At 30.2% G+C, this 17,784-nt stretch overlaps 1 protein-coding gene across 1 annotated transcript; it reads right to left on the bottom strand.

Moving 5' to 3' along the window:
* Positions 1 to 5,586: 5,586 nt before the first annotated feature.
* On the bottom strand, positions 5,587 to 10,774 carry LOC129316511 (mannan endo-1,4-beta-mannosidase 5-like). Its single transcript, XM_054960934.1, has 6 exons — positions 10,379 to 10,774; positions 9,331 to 9,525; positions 8,501 to 8,623; positions 7,824 to 8,026; positions 6,835 to 7,185; positions 5,587 to 5,614 (listed from the first exon to the last, which is right to left on the bottom strand). Exons 1-6 carry the CDS (start codon positions 10,772 to 10,774, stop codon positions 5,587 to 5,589), a joined length of 1,296 nt encoding a protein of 431 aa, XP_054816909.1.
* Between the last annotated feature and the right edge of the window lie 7,010 nt (positions 10,775 to 17,784).

Below are 17,784 nucleotides of genomic sequence, written 5' to 3'. Positions count from 1 at the left end.
AATATTATTATTATTATTTACAAATTTTCACACACAATTTATATAAGTAATCATTCCAGAAGAAATAAAAAACATGTTTTTTTTAAATGAAAGTTGTTTTAATTAATATGTATGTTCTGACACATGGGGCATGTTCACCCTTTAGTTTTTTCAAAAGGACAAAGGTGCAAATTTAATTATCAATTATTTTTTAAGGAACATGTGGTAGCCTATATTATGAGTTGGTTTGAAAATAAATTATGAACTATCAAAAAGGGATCATAACTCATAACTTCATACACACACACACACACAATCTTAATGATACAAACTCATAACTTCAACAACATTCAACCAATCTTCATTACAAGCATAACTTCAACAACAACAACATTTAACCAACATTCCAGTGTAGAAATCCATAGTCACCCTTTCAAGTTGATCTTATTGAAGAACACTTTAATACTTTAAAGCTTCACACATAGGAAGAACCCAATCTTTCTTACAATGGATTAATTACGTTAATTCACATATTTGTGGTCAAAGTTTTAAAAGTTAAATGCCTGATTTTAAGAAACAGTGGTTACGAATTCTCCCCATTCCAAGAATAAATTCAAAAACCAATCGAGTAAAGGCAGGCATGTCCAAGTTCGACTAATTAATCCTAGTCTATAACAACAACAATAATAAGCACTCCATGTGGAAGATGGGGATGTATCTAAACAAATCAAAACCTTCTGGATGATTTGTTGCTTTGCCAATTGCTGAGTTAAAAACTAAATGTAGAAACAAGAATAAAAAACAATTAGGAAATACAGTGAATTAAAAAGTGATGAGAATCAAAAACCAGAATCAAAAAAGAGACACTAAAGACTAAACTAAAATTTTCTCACCAAAACAATTAGGAAGCAAGAATTAGAAATGAACATACCTGGCATGCTTGATAGTGTGACGTGCTTGATTGTGAATTAGAGGTCAAGGGTGATGGAGGTTAGGGACTAGGGCTTCATTTGTGTCTTTGCCAGAATGAGAGTTACTTGAGCACAGCAATGGGAGTGACTTGAGGGATCTATCTGGCTATCTCATCATGTAAGTAATAATTCATAAATTAATTTGAGTCATATTAAATAAATATATAGGATCAGATCAGACCACTTAGTATAGATGCTTGGTCTCTAATCTGGTCTTACTCTAAAAAATAGTCTAGTCTTTTTGGTCCTCTAGAACTAGCATTTTTTAGGATCAGATCAGACTAGGTTGTTATGAGTCAAACTGGGTTGGACCGAACCACAGGACTTTTGCATAGTCCTAGTGTGCAGGGTAGAGGAGAGAGAGAAGGAGCTTATAGAGGCACTAGTAGAATACACAAGTAAAAAGGTGAGTTTAGAGTGACACCCAATTCAGCAATGTATAAAACCAATTAAGGATATGGTGTGAAAGATTCAATACTAACCTACACAGCCCTACAAAATTTATAACACTGGATGGTCTGATTAAACCCTAAAGATATTGAAAACTATTGGAAGAATCAAACTTGCTACATTTTGAATTCTACCAAATCACCGACTAATCAAGCCATCAGATGAAAACAAAACAAGAACTTGGGAAATGCCTGCAAGACTTACCATATGCAAACAAACAAAAATCCTTATCTACTTCTTGATTACTCTCTTCGATCTGATTCTTCCTCTTCTTTGACTTATACACTCCCATCCCCAATCCAAGACATAGCCCTATGTTGCATAGTCCATTGTCATCTTCCATGGTAGAGAACTAAGAGAAATAAGGAGAGAAATTGAGTTTTAGAGAGAGAGGAGAGAGAAGATGTAAATGAATGTGGGCCCATAGTTTTCAACTAACGTCCATTGGTCGAAATAGACTGTAGGTGTTAAGTGGTTCCTTTTAAATAAGGAAAAATCATTCTAAGGTCCCATGGAAGCATTCAAAATATGCTGAAGTCCCATGAATTCATCAAATAGCTGCCAGATCTCTAGGAACTTAAGGGTGAATAAGTTTGAAAGTAAAATTATTAATTTGTCCTTTACCATTAAAAAGGAAATTTTGCTTGAATACATATCTCACGAAACCCATGATTAGCGATTCTGAAGATTGATGCATATCCATGATTGTTGATTATGGTAGGGTAATTTTCACTTCCTTATATCTATGATTACCGCCCTTGTCTTCATCTAAGCGAGGTGGGAGTGTTCATTCGTGACTACAATATTTCATCGACAGAAAACAATACAGTAATTGTTGAGTGAGTAAATGATTTCTTATGCATTAATGGTTTCATTATTGTTTAAGGGTAGTATAATACTTTCTGGATATACCTGCGATCATTTGATTTGTATAGCTAATGGATATGGATTTATCTGGTGTAACATTGATACATTGAAAAATATCTGATACGAATAACTCTACATGTTGTCAATAGTGTATTCTTATGTTGTCAATATGCTATGAATAGTTGTCGATACACTGTATTATGCAGGATGACTTATAAGAATGCTTATACTATTGAAAACATGTATTATGTTATATTTTTTTTCCATGTAGGGGATATTTTATATATTATTCTCAAGCATGTGATGCAAGCTTATTTTGTTAAAAAATCTCTGTTATGAAACAACACTGCATCTTATTAATAGTGGATGAATGTGTTGTCATTATACTGTGTGTGGTTGTCAATATACTATGTGTGGTATAGGTTGCCCTGTAAAATGAAAAGTTATTTTGGAGAACATATCTTATATTTTTTTCATATAGGGGACATTTTCAAAATTATGTCCAAGGAAGTATGCAATATGTTAGGGGGAGTGTTAGAACAAGAACAATAAAGGAACATACAACGTATGAATAGTTGAAAAAAATGATATCATCAAATAAGTAGCACATGCTTGCTCTTGTTTAGTATGAAAAATGAGTGGAATACCTCATGTACATGCATGTGCAGCAATTAAGCTAGTTTATGGCGATGTGTACAATTTTGTGGATAAATGTTACAAGCTTACTGCTCAACAGAAGATATATGCCAGCAACATAAGGCCGGTAGCCACATATGACTATCCATGTCCATAAGCATTGACGATGATAAATTTATTAGCCCAAACTTGCTTGAAACTACCAATGACTATAAGGCTTTCAGGTAGGCCAAAGCATAAAAGAAGAGAATCTCAAATCCAAAACAAAAGGGTTTATCATTATGCAAGATGCCATGAGACTGGTCATACCTCCAAGATTTGCAAAAATCCTAATCCATGCTAGAAGATATCAGAGACAAGTGTACTTTTTTATTTATGTATCTAGAATTTATTTTTTATTTATTACATCTAATGTTTTAGCACTTGTTAATGAAGAATGCATAGCTTGTCAATGAAGTGATAACTTGTAATCAATGGCCAATGACAAGCAGTCAATTGGTTCTTGTAATTGGTTGATTTTTAAAGGGAATTATTGCACCTAATGTATCATCACTTGTCAATGAAAAATGCATGGCTTGTCAATATCATGGTAACTTGTAGTCAATGGCCAACGGCAAGTAGTTAACAGGTTCTTGTAACTGGTTGATTTTTAAAGGGAATTATTGCACCTAATATATCAGTACTTATCAATGAAAAATGCATAGCTTGTCAATATAATGATAACTTGTAGTCAATTGCCAATGGCAAGTAGTCAACAGGTTCTTGTAAATAGTTGATTTTTAAAGAGAATAACAAAACCTAATATATTAACACTTGTCAATGGCAAATGCATAGCTTGTCAATATAGTGATAACTTGCAGTCAATAGCCAATGGCAAGTGGTCAACAGGTTCTTCTAACTGGTTGATTGTTAAAAGGAATAATAGGACTTAATGTATCAGCACTTGTTGATGGTGAATGCGTAGCTTGTTAATATAGTAATCACCACTTCTCAATTACTAATAGTAAATAATTAATATGTCCTTGTAACTTGTTAATTTTTAAAGGGAATAATAGCAACTAATGTATCAGCAATTGTCAATGGTAAATGCATAGCTTATCAATATAGTGATAACCACTTATCAATTGCCAACGGCAAGTAATCAACAGGTTCTTGTAGTTTGTTGACTTTTAAAGGGAATAACAAAACCTAATATATCAACACTAGTTAATAGCGAATACATAGCTTATTGATGAAGTGAAAACCATTTGTCAATCACAAGTGGCCACTTGTCAACATTTAATTAATAAAACAAATTATTTGCCACATTTACAAACTTGTAATCATCATTCATAATAACATTGTTTAAGTTGACTACACGAAATGGGCTAACTATATAAAAGGACATGATTATCAATAAAGTTATATCCTAAAGTTCTATCAATAATCTTCTATTTTCTCTTCTTCCTTTCTTAGTATCTATCTAACAAGGGCATGGCTTCGTGCTTCTTCACATTATTAAAATTACTCAATAGCCACCACAGGAATTCTATCTTCTTCTTATAGAGGTCATCCTACACTACAAATCAGTCTTATAAGATATAACGAAAATTTTTCAACAAAACAATTTTGTATCAAATGCTTGAGAATAATATATAAAATGTCCCCTATATGAAAAAAAATAACATAATACATATTTTCTAATAGTATAAGCATTCTTACAAGTCATCCTGCACAATATAATATATCGACAACTATCCATGGCATATTGACAACACAAAAATACACTATTGACAACATGTAGAGTTATTCATATCAGATATTTTTCAACGTATCAATATTGCACCAGATAAATCCATACCTATTAGCTATGCAAATCAAATGACTGCAGGTATACCCAGAAAGCATTATCCTACCCTTAAACAATAATAAAATCATTAATGTATAAGAAATCATTTACTCGCTCAATAGTCACTATATTGTTTTCTGTTGACAAAATATTGCAGTCACGGATGAACACTCTCACCTCGCTTAGATGAAGACAAGGGCAGTAATCATAGATATGAGGAAGTGAACATTACCCTACCGTGATCAACAATCATGGATATACATCAATCTTCAATATCTCTGATCATGGGTTTCGTGAGATATGCGTTCAAGCAAAATTTCCTTTTTAATGGTAGAGGACAAATTAGTAATTTCATTTTTAAACTTATTCACCCTTAAGTCCCCAGAGATCTGGCAGCTATTTGATGAATTCATGAGACTTCAGTGTATTTTAAATGCTTTCATGTGAATAATAAATTCCTTTACCCTTTCATACTTAATATACTTCTTGTTAGAGCTGTGGTAATGTACCATATGTGGTCTCCCCTCCCAAGCCCGTTGAAGACACAAGACACTATAATTCATATGGAATGAAGTAAATGTATTCATTTAATTGGCTAAATTTTAAATAAAGGAACTGTGAATTATTATATTATTTCATTGATTTTTGGTTTTTTATAGCGTCCACTAAAGCCATATCAAAGTAAGGAGCAGCTATTGCGTCATGAAATTTATGAAGGACACCATCACTTATGCCCCTAAGAGAATCCTTGACAAAGCATCTAAACCTTAATTAGATTAATTAAATAATAAATTATGACCAACTTTGGTTAACTAATAACTTGATTTCATTGTTGTTGTTTTTGCATACAATACTTCAAAGATGTTTATTGTGTACAGTATGTGACTGGTCGTATAAAAGAAGTCTTTGAAGAGTTGTCCATGACGTTGTTCTAGTAGTGGACAGCGTCAAGGCCTATTAATTTAGAAATTTAATTAGTACATAACTTTGGCCAATTTTGAGGTGTTAGCCACTTAGTTTAGGAATTTTATTTACAAATTAGCTAAGATTTTGGATTATTTAGATACTGTATGTGTTTTGCAAACATGTTTAGGAATAATTTGAAATTTAGTCTATTCCTCTTGCTGTGATGTATTATGGGCTGTATTAGACTGTTTTTTTTTTTTTAACCAAATGCGTGGGGGGCTTCTTTAAAAGCAGCTGCTATCTTAAAAAAAAAAAGATAATTACTTTTATAAAAAAAGATAATTACTTAATGATTATTTTAAAAAGAAACCATCAAGTATTTGAATATTTGATGATTATTTTAAAATAACAGTCAAATATGTCTTCTAGACAATTATTCCATAATAACTGTCAAATAGTTATGGTATATTTTTACCAGATTTGGGCCTTTTTTTAACCATATTTATTTATGCAAACATATTTGATTGTTATTTTAAAATAACTATCAAGTATTGTCTTTCAAAACTCAAAGGACAAAAATGGAAACTCTTAATTGAAGGTTTTCTCACAATAACTATCAAATAAGGGAGCCTTCAATATATGACATCATTTTACTTGATGGTTAAAAATCAGCAAATAAAAGCTAAAAGTAACTTTCAAGTGAGGCCTTTTCTTTAATAATGAATTAAACTGTGAGCAATCAAAATGAAAAGAGAAAATAAAATGATATATACTTTTTTTTTTGTAACAATAAAAGTTGAGCTTAGTTTGGGTCTCAAGAGCTCATTAAAGTTAGTGTATGCTTCTAAACTCAAAAAACGCTTGCAAAACTAAAGGATATATACTTTTAAATAGGGCCAAATACCAAAAATAAATTTAATTATATTTCTATGTGATTTTAATTTTGTAAAAAATACCTGCCATTACATATCCTTTCTCACAGAAGACCAAGATATTACAACATATTGCTAAATCAAGGGGAACCAATTATATTTGTGATGGAAGTCTCACAAATATTATATCTTCCATCAAACTCAAAATTATTCGAATGCTGTGGTTTCTGGCAGGGAACAGTTTATATCTCTCTACGACTTCACTAAAGACGATTCACTTTCACTATCTAGTACGTACGAATTTATAAATCAATAATGAATGCTATCAAGCGCAATCATTTTAGAGCATTGTTGACTTATCACACTGCTAGTGGAATTGTTTTGGGATAAAACAATCTCATACCCATCATAATATGAATCCATGTCTTCATCCACAAGTTGCCAAACCAACCCTCCAGCAAAAGTTCCATTATTTCTGGCCAAATCATAGATTCTTGAGTAAACATTGTTCATGAATGAATCTCGAACACTGATGTTGTAGCCTGGATCTTTCTTAGACTTTCCGAATTCTGTCATCACCAATGGCTTCTTCAAGATTGTTGTTGAGTCGTTCCAATGACTCGTTATGTATCTTTGCATGAATGCCATTTGATCTGTATCGTTTTGACCTGATAACCTGTCATTAGGGTTTCAAAATTCTGTTATCAAGTCTAACTCTTACAAATTCTAATAAATATTATATAAAACAAATTCTAATAAATATTATATAAAACAGCTTGAGAAGTATACATATCTTCAAATAAGTTCTATTTTCAATTTTTTTTTTAAAAAGTGTCATCGAAGAAGGAGGTGGATTATGTTTTGGCTTCAAGTAAGGATTTTGCGCGCGCGCGCAATGAAAGATTTAAATAATGAATCAATGTATATACAGCTTTGTATTGCACTGATTGACAACGCTGAGAAACATTTGAATTGTGAATTAAATATCTGCATTTCAATTAATTAAATAATATTTAAAACCTTTGGAAGTATATTCTCTAATAAATTCAAGTTCTAATTAAAAAAATTATCTTTGAAGGTTTTTTGGATTATATTTTGGCTTTAAATATGGTTTTGTGCACGCATCTGTATTTTATGAACCATCCATGAAAAAACAAATATATAGTTTTCTAAACAACAAATAATAATAAAATAAAAACTCTCGGAATTTTAATTGTTGCAATTAATGATTACATGTGTGTGTGTGAGAGAGATAGAGATAGAATTTTAATTACTATTGAACTAATTGAGATTGCTAAAACTATTTAGAATTACCAATTATCAGGGTATGCATGGATTGTGGCAAAGTCAATCTGGTTAATGAGATTGGTTTTGATGAAATCTGTTCCAACTTGATAGCCAGGATTGTATTGCTTCCTGTCTGGTATTGCGTCTCCATAAAAGCCTTCCATTCCAACCTCCAACATGTGATTATTGTCAATTGATTTCACAAAACTAGCCATCTCTTGAACCCAACCCTAATTGCAATTAGAAGACAATTGCAATTACAAGACAATTAATTCATCATTATATTATATTGTTTAGGGTTAAATGACCCATTTGTCCCTAAATTATAGGTGCAAAAGCATTTGAAACCTTAAACTCATTTTTTGTGCAATGTTTTCTCATTAAATATTACAAAAAAAGAACCAAGATAATTATAGCAAAGGACATGATATGAAAACTAATATGACTAAGGTCCTTTTCTATAATTTTTTTTGTCAACTAATAGTCAAAGTTAATATTTGTTAATAGTAGAAGCAGTATTGCACTATTTTAAAATGTTAAAAGGAAACATTTCTCCTAAAATAAGTTTAGGATTCCAGACATTCTTAGACCTATAATTTAAGTACAAGTTATCCTTTAATCCTATTGTTTATTATAAGCACAATAATAAGCATAACGGGAAATTATAATATAATTTGAGGAAATTAATTAAGCTAATAACTCACATTGGTTGTATTTCCAGAATAATCAACATTGCATCGTGGTTCATTGATAAGTTCCCAAGCCATAATGGTGGGATCATCCTTGTAAGCTATTTTACTGATTGTGTTCATCCTCGTTAGCACTTTCTGTGCCAATGAAATAATAATATTGAATCCACATTAACATTTAACATATAAATAATAAGGCTTAAAGTCTCTTGGAGGAGCAAGTTATTTGCAAATAATCTAATTGTTCTCTTGAATGAGTCTTCAAATTAAAGCTGAAATTTATGCAATTTAATAAAACTCTTGCTGCTAATTTGTTTGCTACATTTCACTAATAGGAGATGATATGAGATAATTTACCTATATGTGATAATTATCTGTATATATAGCCCAAAATTTATAATTTGGATTCTCTCATGTTATGGCAGAAATATAATACAAGTAATTTTTAGTGAAATTTTGATCATTCATATTCACAGAATGATCCAAATTTTTTCAAAGTATATATATATATATATATATATTTTAATTTTAGACAGTTCAAAGAGAATGTTAGATAGCTATATAAAATGAACTCATAATGAACCATCTTCTCACCAAGAAGAGGAAGGAATTCAAAACCCAAAAGTTTAAGGGGTTTTCATTTTTTGCCCAAAAAAATGGATATATATATATATATATCATATCATGCTATGCTAATAAAATAATAAATGGCATATGGATAATGCAGGACGTATATTTTCTATCAACATATAATAAAACTTTATCGTTTAATTTATGCAATAATTTAATCTAACTTCAATAACATGTGATTATATGTTATTAATCATTATTGGCTATAAACGTACCGTGACATGATTTTTGTAATAATCCTTGATGACTGGATTGGTATAAAAATCGTCATCATTAGTAACAAGAACCCCAGAACTATTAGCCCATTGAACATATTGAGGTCTTCCTCCAAAATCATGATAATTATTCACTAAACTTAAAATCAACATCACGTTGTACTTTCTTGCTTCTGCTACCACATAATCTAGTGCCTGCCATTCATTCATAGCCAACAAATTAGGAATTAAGTATTAAATGAGAATCAATATAAAAAGATACTATTTCTAGTGTTTTTAATGATATGGATAAATTAAACTTGAATTATCTTATTTGAACATGAATATATACATTGGGTGTAAAAGTGCACTTTTGATCATTCAACTTTATACAAGGTTTCATTTTGAGTCATTAATTTTATAAGGTGTCTTTTTATTTTTCTAACTCTAACATTGTTAGTTTTATTAACAAAATATATCAACATTGAACTTTTAAATATTTAAAAAAATTATCAAATGTTGAGATATTAAGTTCAATAATTTTTTTAAATAACAATGATTGTTAAAAATATTAACATTTGAGATTAATAATGTTAAGGTAAAACGATTGAAGAAAAATACTTTATCTAACTCTTGTATTGTTAGTTCCATTAACAAAAATGCTGATATTGAACATTTAAATATTGAAAAAATATTTTCAAATAATGATATATAAAATTTAATTTTTTAAATAATAATAATTGGTACACAAAAAAAATTATTTAGAAAGCAAAGAAAAAAAAGTTTTAGTATAGCAAACCACAGGTACTACTACCAGCAGCCTCCTCTAAAAAGATAAGGAAAAAATGTATCTGTTTTAGTCAATTGGTGTGAAATGGGTAGTATTTTTAGGCTCCGTAGGCTAACTAGAGGTAAACTTACTTAACCTATGTGCTGATCACAATTCAGGTTTTGGATGGTGACAGAAATTATATTTTATAAAATTAAGGGTCCAAACCAAAATTTTATATAAAATTAAAAGATCAAATACCCATTTTGGCCTGTAAATCAAAAGCAAATAATATCAGACCTGGAAGACGTTCTCGTTGTATACACCAGGTGATATTTGAAGAGGTTGATAACCACCATCACTAAACGCCCAAGTTCGACACACTGAGAGACCGATAGAAGAAGCCTTTCTAAAGACATTTGAGATTTTGTATCTTTGATTTGGATCAACAGCGACATTCATCATCCAATAAGAATTGAAGCCATTGAAGAAAAATGTAGAACCATTCAGCACAAACTCTGTACCGTTGGCTTGAACAAACCCACCAGATGGTGATGAAGAAGGAGAAGGAGAAGGTGAAGGTGAGGGAGAGGGAGAGGGAGCTGATTGCAGAACCCTAGCTTCGCAAAACGCTTCTGAAAGAACAAGAACAAGAACAAGAACAATGATAGCAACGAAGTTCCTAGTGAACTTCATTGTTTTCTATGAATAATGTTAATTAATGCCAGAAAAAAGAATCAAGTGAATGGGAATGAAGAAAATTGGTGTGGCTTTAGTGGGGATTTATAGAAGAAAAGAATTGTTATAATATTGTATTGAAACAAACTATGTTGTGTTTGTTGGCGAGATCATAGCGTTATATGAATAAGTTAAAAGATGTGGCTGATGCAACTGAGAGGATGATCTTTGGAAAGAAGAAACAAAATTTTAGTGATGAAATGGCCTAACGGTCATGAGGGAAGTTTTATTTTATTTTTGCTTTTTTTTTTAAATTTGGCTTCTTTTCTCATGAAAAGTATATTTTTTTTTTCCGGCCAACGAAAATTATTTGATTTCAAACATGTTAGTTGAAAGTCCTGTTGTCATGCATTACAGAGTTCGAGAAATAAGTCACGACCGTTATATCGATTATCTATTCTAACCATATATGCATGCTATTTTGAAATGAGCTTTTAAAGATATGATACACACACACACATTCATATGCGCGCAGCTATGGTATTTAGCATGAATTTATGTCCGAGTTTATTTAGTTTGAAAAAAAATCTTACAACTTTTTAATATGTAAAGTATAATTAAAAAAAAAATTAACATACATGCCCTCTATTTTATATGCACAAAGATATCTAATTATCTATTGTGGGCACATATATAAAAGAGGAAAAATAATAATAAAATCTCTTTGAATTATATAAATGACAATCTAATTTTTTAAAATGCTATAATTTCACTAAAGTTTTTATGGACTTTTGTATCAGTAAATTTTAAAGTGAAAAAAATTATTTTACCCTTACTCACTCACAACTTTTGCTTAAAGAATAACAACTTTTGTTACGTAAATCACAAAAGTTAAACATTTTTGTTATTGAAAAATGAGTTTTCAAAATAACAAATTTCAATCACAACTTTTATTTAAAAAATAATAATTTTTATTTAAAGAATTACAAAAATTAAATAAGAATCACAACTTGCCAACGAGGGTGAAATGAAATTTTTAATTTAAAATTTATCGACACAGAAGTCCCTCAAGACTTCAGTGAAACTATGGCATTTTAAGAAATTTAATTGTCATTTATATAATTCAAGAGAATTTTATTATTATTTTCCCTATAAAATAAGATAGTGCAATATTATGAATTATTTATAATTGTCTTTGTATCCTGCACACAGTTTTTTCGCCCCTTAATCAACATAAAGATCATATGTGGCAGCGATTTCTTTCTTTCTTTCTTTCTTTTTTTTTTTAAAGGATGTGGTAACGAAATGTTTTAATTCATCTCCACATGGGAATTAAACGAAAAATTCCAATAGAGCAATGGATTTAGAACGAAATCATAAAAAAAAATGAAATTACGTATTGCAGCCCAAATATTTTAATGAACTAAAGGAAAATTTAATGTTGATAATTATAATCGTTTTCAAATATTAATAAAAATATTTGTGAATGGAAATAAATAGATATAAATTTAAAAAAATAACTGTACCTAAGCCAACCACTTGATAAGAGATATGCATTAATGCAACTAAATTTTTAAAAATTATACTATAAATAGCTATTCTGAATTATCTAGGTAAAACTAATTTTGGTGAGATTATTTATAAAAAATTCTTTTAGCTTCGTTCTTTTCCTTAATATTCACATTCAAACCAATCAATTTGTGGAAAACCAATGTCATGGCAAAATTGATATGTATGAAAAATTACATTGTTAGAATGTAAATTAAAACTAAATTTGAATATCATTATATATACCAAGGTTAAATTAAACATAATTTCCATGAACTTTATCTTTAAATAATTAAACATTATATCAAATGATCATTGTTATAAAAATACCGAAGTTTTCATCCCAGTACCACTGCTATGATCCTATAACTCCTAGGCATCTTCGAAGGCCCCATTCTTTGCTAGAAAGTCTCCAAAATCAATAATGTTTACTCTTATTCATCGGACAGACAATTAATCCCAAAAATTGAATTGTCACTTTTAACCATGCTTTCAGAAAAACTAACAAATGTGCCTTCAAGCTTGCCTTCTAGGCAATTTAATTATGAAGATTTGATGTCAATATTCTCAATGATCTACCTATGGATTGTAGAGACCTATTGACTACTGACCTAACTTAGTCTTGTTTTCTTGCATGGTTTTATTGTGACGTTGAATTAAAAAAAAATAGAATTGTTATAATATTGAAAAGGCCGGAATATAGAATGTGTTTGCTGGTGAGATCATACAGTGGTCGAGGGCTGAACCTGAAGCTCCCAAGAGGATGACGATTTGAAAGAGAAAAAGAAGGTTTCAGTGATGGAATATAATGATGGGCAAAATATGGCTGCTTGTAATGCAATTGGACAGTTTTCTAATGACGTAGGCGTCTTTTATCAGGAGAATTATTTTATTTCAACAATGATAGGTGGGTCCTTCTTGTATTGTTTAAAATTTGGGATAAATGGCCCTTTAATTAATCATGTCGGGGAGTCTAGTATTCTAAATTTTTTTATAGTGCAATATTTTTCTTCAAGGATTAAAGAGTGTAGCATTTTTCAAACCATTAACAAATTGTTAACTATGACTATTATCTGTTTCAAAGAATTATAGAAATAGATCTAAAAATTAGAGGGACAATCACGCCAAGGTCCCTCATAGGGATTCCAATTATTAAGTAGTCCCATAAAATACACAAAATACGTCAAGTCCAACATCTATTATTTTAAATATATTTTATGTTAAATTACTAAAATACCCTTGTTTTACCTTTATTTTTTTTAAAAAAAAATCCACCACTAGCCGTTAGAGCTCCAAACAGTCCCCGTCCCTGGCAAGCTAGCCAACAGAGGCTTGCCAACAACTGGAACTCCGATGATGAACAATGAAATAATCTTGGGAAGGGTGGTCTGGGGGGATCAAAACCCAAGTCCATATGGTTAATAAAATGTATATGGCTAGGCTAATATATATATATATATATATATCTCTATAATTTTTCCATTTATAATATATATATATATCTATAATTTTTTTCATATATATATATATATATATATCAAAAGGCTTCAATAGCTAGCCTAGTGGAGCATGGAATTTTTGGGAACCATGTGGTCTTGGCCGCTTGGGTTCTCATCCGCCCAAGACCACCTTTCCTAAAATTATTTCATTGCCAACCCCGGCAACTAGCAGGCGCTCCGAGGGCTAACCCGGTGGTGATTGGGATTGTTTGGCAACTGGCGATGGATAGTTTTTTTTAATAAGGTAAAATAAGGATATTTTGATAATTTAATACTAAATTTATTTAAAATAATATATTTTGGATTGGGGCTATTTTGAACATTTCAGGGGACCTCTTAGTAATTAGAATATCTATGAGGGACCTTGGAGCGATTTTCCCTGCAAAAAATGACCCCAAAAATTATAACATCATTACCTTGTAAAAAATTAATAGTGATAATGTATTTTTGAGATATTTTTTTATAATTTTTAGTCAACTAATAATCAAATTTAATATATTTAATGGTAAGAAAAAAATTACATCATTTTTAAATGTTGAAAGAGGACATTACACCTTAAAATAGTTTTGCATACCAGACACTCTTGAGCAAATACTTACTAGGCAAAAATGTCATTTAACCATTAAAATTTTGAGAAATAAGTCATACTATTAAGAATTTGCAAACAATGCAATTCATTGCAGATTTTATGTTTTACATTGATATATGGATATAAATATTGATTATCTCATTTTAATCATGTATAATACTTTGAAATGAGGTTTTAAAAATATGAGAACTTATGTGATCTGATGAATTTTGTCCTATACCTAGACAAGCTAATAAAGAAATCAATTTAATTTGTATTGAAAAAAAAAATTTTAAATGAGAAATCAAACCAGAAAAGACCAATTTGATTTAACCTTATGATCAAAAGCACATTCTTTCATAACTGAAATGGATAATGATCGATATGACGAGAACAAAGCCGAAGAACTGGGAGATCAATATTACATCACCATAAAACTGAATTGTGGTGGCTTCCCCATGTGATAGGAACAAGAATATATATATATATATATAGACACACACACACACATATTACACTTTAAAAGTACGTTGAATAACAACCAGTAGGAAACGTTGCGTGTATTGCTGCGTGTTGGTGTTGCAATGACGTCAAATCTTAATCTCAATCTTTCAATTGTTTTTAAAAATGCTCTTTCACAACACAAGTGAATAAAATTTTTCTAAAGACTCGATGTGATCCTGAAGAAATTTGTTATTATATTTTATTGAGAATAAGTTGTGATGATGATGATGATGATAAGAGTTATTCGTGCATAGATTAGAATGTTAATAAGAAAAATAATTTTAATTACATATTTTATAGGGAGAATTATGAAGGAAAAAAAAAACCAATGGAGAAAAAACTGACATTGAAAGACCAAGCATTTGTGAAATGACAAGGAACAATATGATAACAAAAATAGAGTAAATGATGAAATACCTTAGGCCATTGGCAACACAGCACAATTGTGAATCCTTGAGGATCATTTGAAAATAATTGTAAGATTGGTGATTAATCCCTATTTTTATTGATAATTATGTCATTTTTCAAGCTAAGAAGATCATCCATGTAAGTTTTGTCCATTTTCAATTATTTAGGTTTATTTTCTAATTTTTTTATCATATCTTGTAAAGTTTTTTTTATTTTGATTTGTACTGTATTTTTTGTAGTTTTTTTTTAAATTTTCATTAAGTGTCATATTAGTTTCTCAGGGAACGTCAGTGAAGAATACATTAATATGAATGAAGGACCCACGTAGTGGGTTTTGGGACAAAAAATCCGTGGCTTCACAAAAATGCAATTTCTTAGGGTTTATTTCAGGTAATTCAAGGGTTTTGCTTATTTTGCTCATTTTGGGTCTTGAGGATTGCTTGGAGGCTCACATAAACAAATTGGCGCTTTGAGATGTAGAAGATCAGCAGCATGAATGAAAAATCAGCACCAATTTTAAGTTTTCTATTTCCTTTCTCTTCCTTTTTTTTTTATATATGTATATATATCCTTTGTTTTTATGGCTGCTTGGCTTCAATTCCTATTTATAGCTAGGCCAAAACTTATATACTTAGCCTTATATACTTAAGATGCTTATTTCTAATTAAATTAAGACATGTTAATCATTTATAGAGTATTCATTCCATATATTATTGATATTATTAACACATGAAAATTCACTTATCTCAATTTGATTGGATAAAAATATATTAAATATATAAAGCTAAGTACATGAGTCTTTCCCTTATAGGTAAATTAACCTTCACTTTGAATTAATATTCTAACTTGATTATGAATTATGTGCATGATGGTTTCCACTTTTACTCGCTTTAATGTCATGTTGTTGATTCAATTCAATCGTGTACTTGATATTGTCCTAAAACATTCTAATTAATTAGGACCTATTTTGGTGTTTGAGAAGAGCCTTGGAATGAGAAACCTATGCTAAACCTCAGTTGAATAGCGTGTGATCAAGTAATCGTTCACTAAATATTTAACTTGTTATACTTGTTGGATGGGAATATATATACCTCCCAACCCTACTTAATAACATTAGCCTGAGCTTAGTTAAGTCCACTTATGTAATCACTTAGGTAAGGGTTTGGATTTATGGATTTGAATTTAAATTTAAAATTTAAAATCTTGTACTTAAAATATCACATTTAAAATCTATGTATTTAAAGTCTCTAATTTGGATAGCATGAAAAAATAATGGGTTAAATGGCTCTATAGATTCAACAGTGATTTGAATCCTAAACTCATTTTCGGTATGTTTTAACCTCTAAGCAATTAGACTAATGGCAATTTAACCCCTATGGTTAATTTTGGAAGATATTGACTATGATATTGGAGGAGAGAGAAATAGTTTTGACTTGAAGTTGCCAAAATCGGCATGCCACATGTGCAAGTCAACATAGTAAAATGGTATATTGGTAATTACACTAGTGTTGAACCAAGTGTTTTGATGATAACAAAACTAAGAGAAAGGTATTTGTTATTTGTGTAGATTAAATATCATGAATCAAGTGACAAAATATCAAGAAATGGAAGTGAGCATGAGGAAGAAGAAAATCAAAGATATATTAACCATTTCACCCTCAAGAAAATGGAGAATCAAGAGAAGAAAGAGAAGTCTTCATAGATTATATTTGTTTTATTCTTCTCTTAGATAAAACTGTGAAAACCAAATTTAGAGCCTAAATATGAATTAAAGTAAGAATGCATCATGTAGAAAGTTATAAGCTCATAAATCTTTTAAATGTTAAAAAGTTTTATCCACGCAAGGACAAAAAAATGTCCATACGTGTTTTACATATATTTGCATGCACTTTGATTCACATTGTTTCAGCTTAAAGTGTAAGTGTCTCACATGTGTTTGATCATCTTTTATGCATATAGGACTTGGAGAATCTTATTTAAACTTGAACTATAATTAGACCTTACTTGAATTAGAGAATCAAAAATGAAGACATAGCACTATACGCTAATCCACACTTGAACATCTTTGTGTTCATGCTTGGTAGGCAAGTTAGTGTGAAGAAATGTCTTGGTTGAGCTTTTGTAATTTGATTCTTATATCTCTAAGGTATATTCAGCTTCCAAATAAGAGCCTAGTTTCTTTCACATCTTTCCTGTTCTTTGTAAAGACGAGAGCAAGGAGATTTAGTTGAGAACTCGCCATTCTTTTCCTATTTCCATTAGACCTATTGACTATTATTAACAATTTTAGTCCCATCACGAACCTTATCCCACATAGCTTTGATTCCAGGCTAGGTATTAGAACCTGATCTTGACTTCTTAATTTTAGGGAGAAAGTCATTTCCACACTTATATTTTTCTCATGCAACTCTAACCTAAAGGTCAACTTTTGAGTCATTAGTTTCCAACCAATCTTCATAAGGAGTGCCCAATTTTGAACCTTAGCATGCTTAACAACCAAA

This window comes from Prosopis cineraria, unplaced genomic scaffold (assembly GCF_029017545.1).
Source record: "Prosopis cineraria cultivar Desert tree isolate PC_DT_omini unplaced genomic scaffold, ASM2901754v1 PC7, whole genome shotgun sequence".
NCBI lineage: Eukaryota > Viridiplantae > Streptophyta > Magnoliopsida > Fabales > Fabaceae > Prosopis > Prosopis cineraria.
This window is presented reverse-complemented; position numbering and strand designations above follow the sequence as displayed.

Excerpts from the sequence above, each read along its gene's own strand:
- LOC129316511 (XM_054960934.1), bottom strand. The coding sequence starts at position 10,774 with ATGAAGTTCACTAGGAACTTCGTTGCTATCATTGTTCTTGTTCTTGTT. Across the intron at positions 8,624-9,330 it reads ATTACAAAAATCATGTCACG|AAAGTGCTAACGAGGATGAA; the intron begins GTACGTTTATAG and ends TCATTGGCACAG. Across the intron at positions 5,615-6,834 it reads TCTAAAATGATTGCGCTTGA|ACATACTGTACACAATAAAC; the intron begins TAGCATTCATTA and ends ATACGACCAGTC.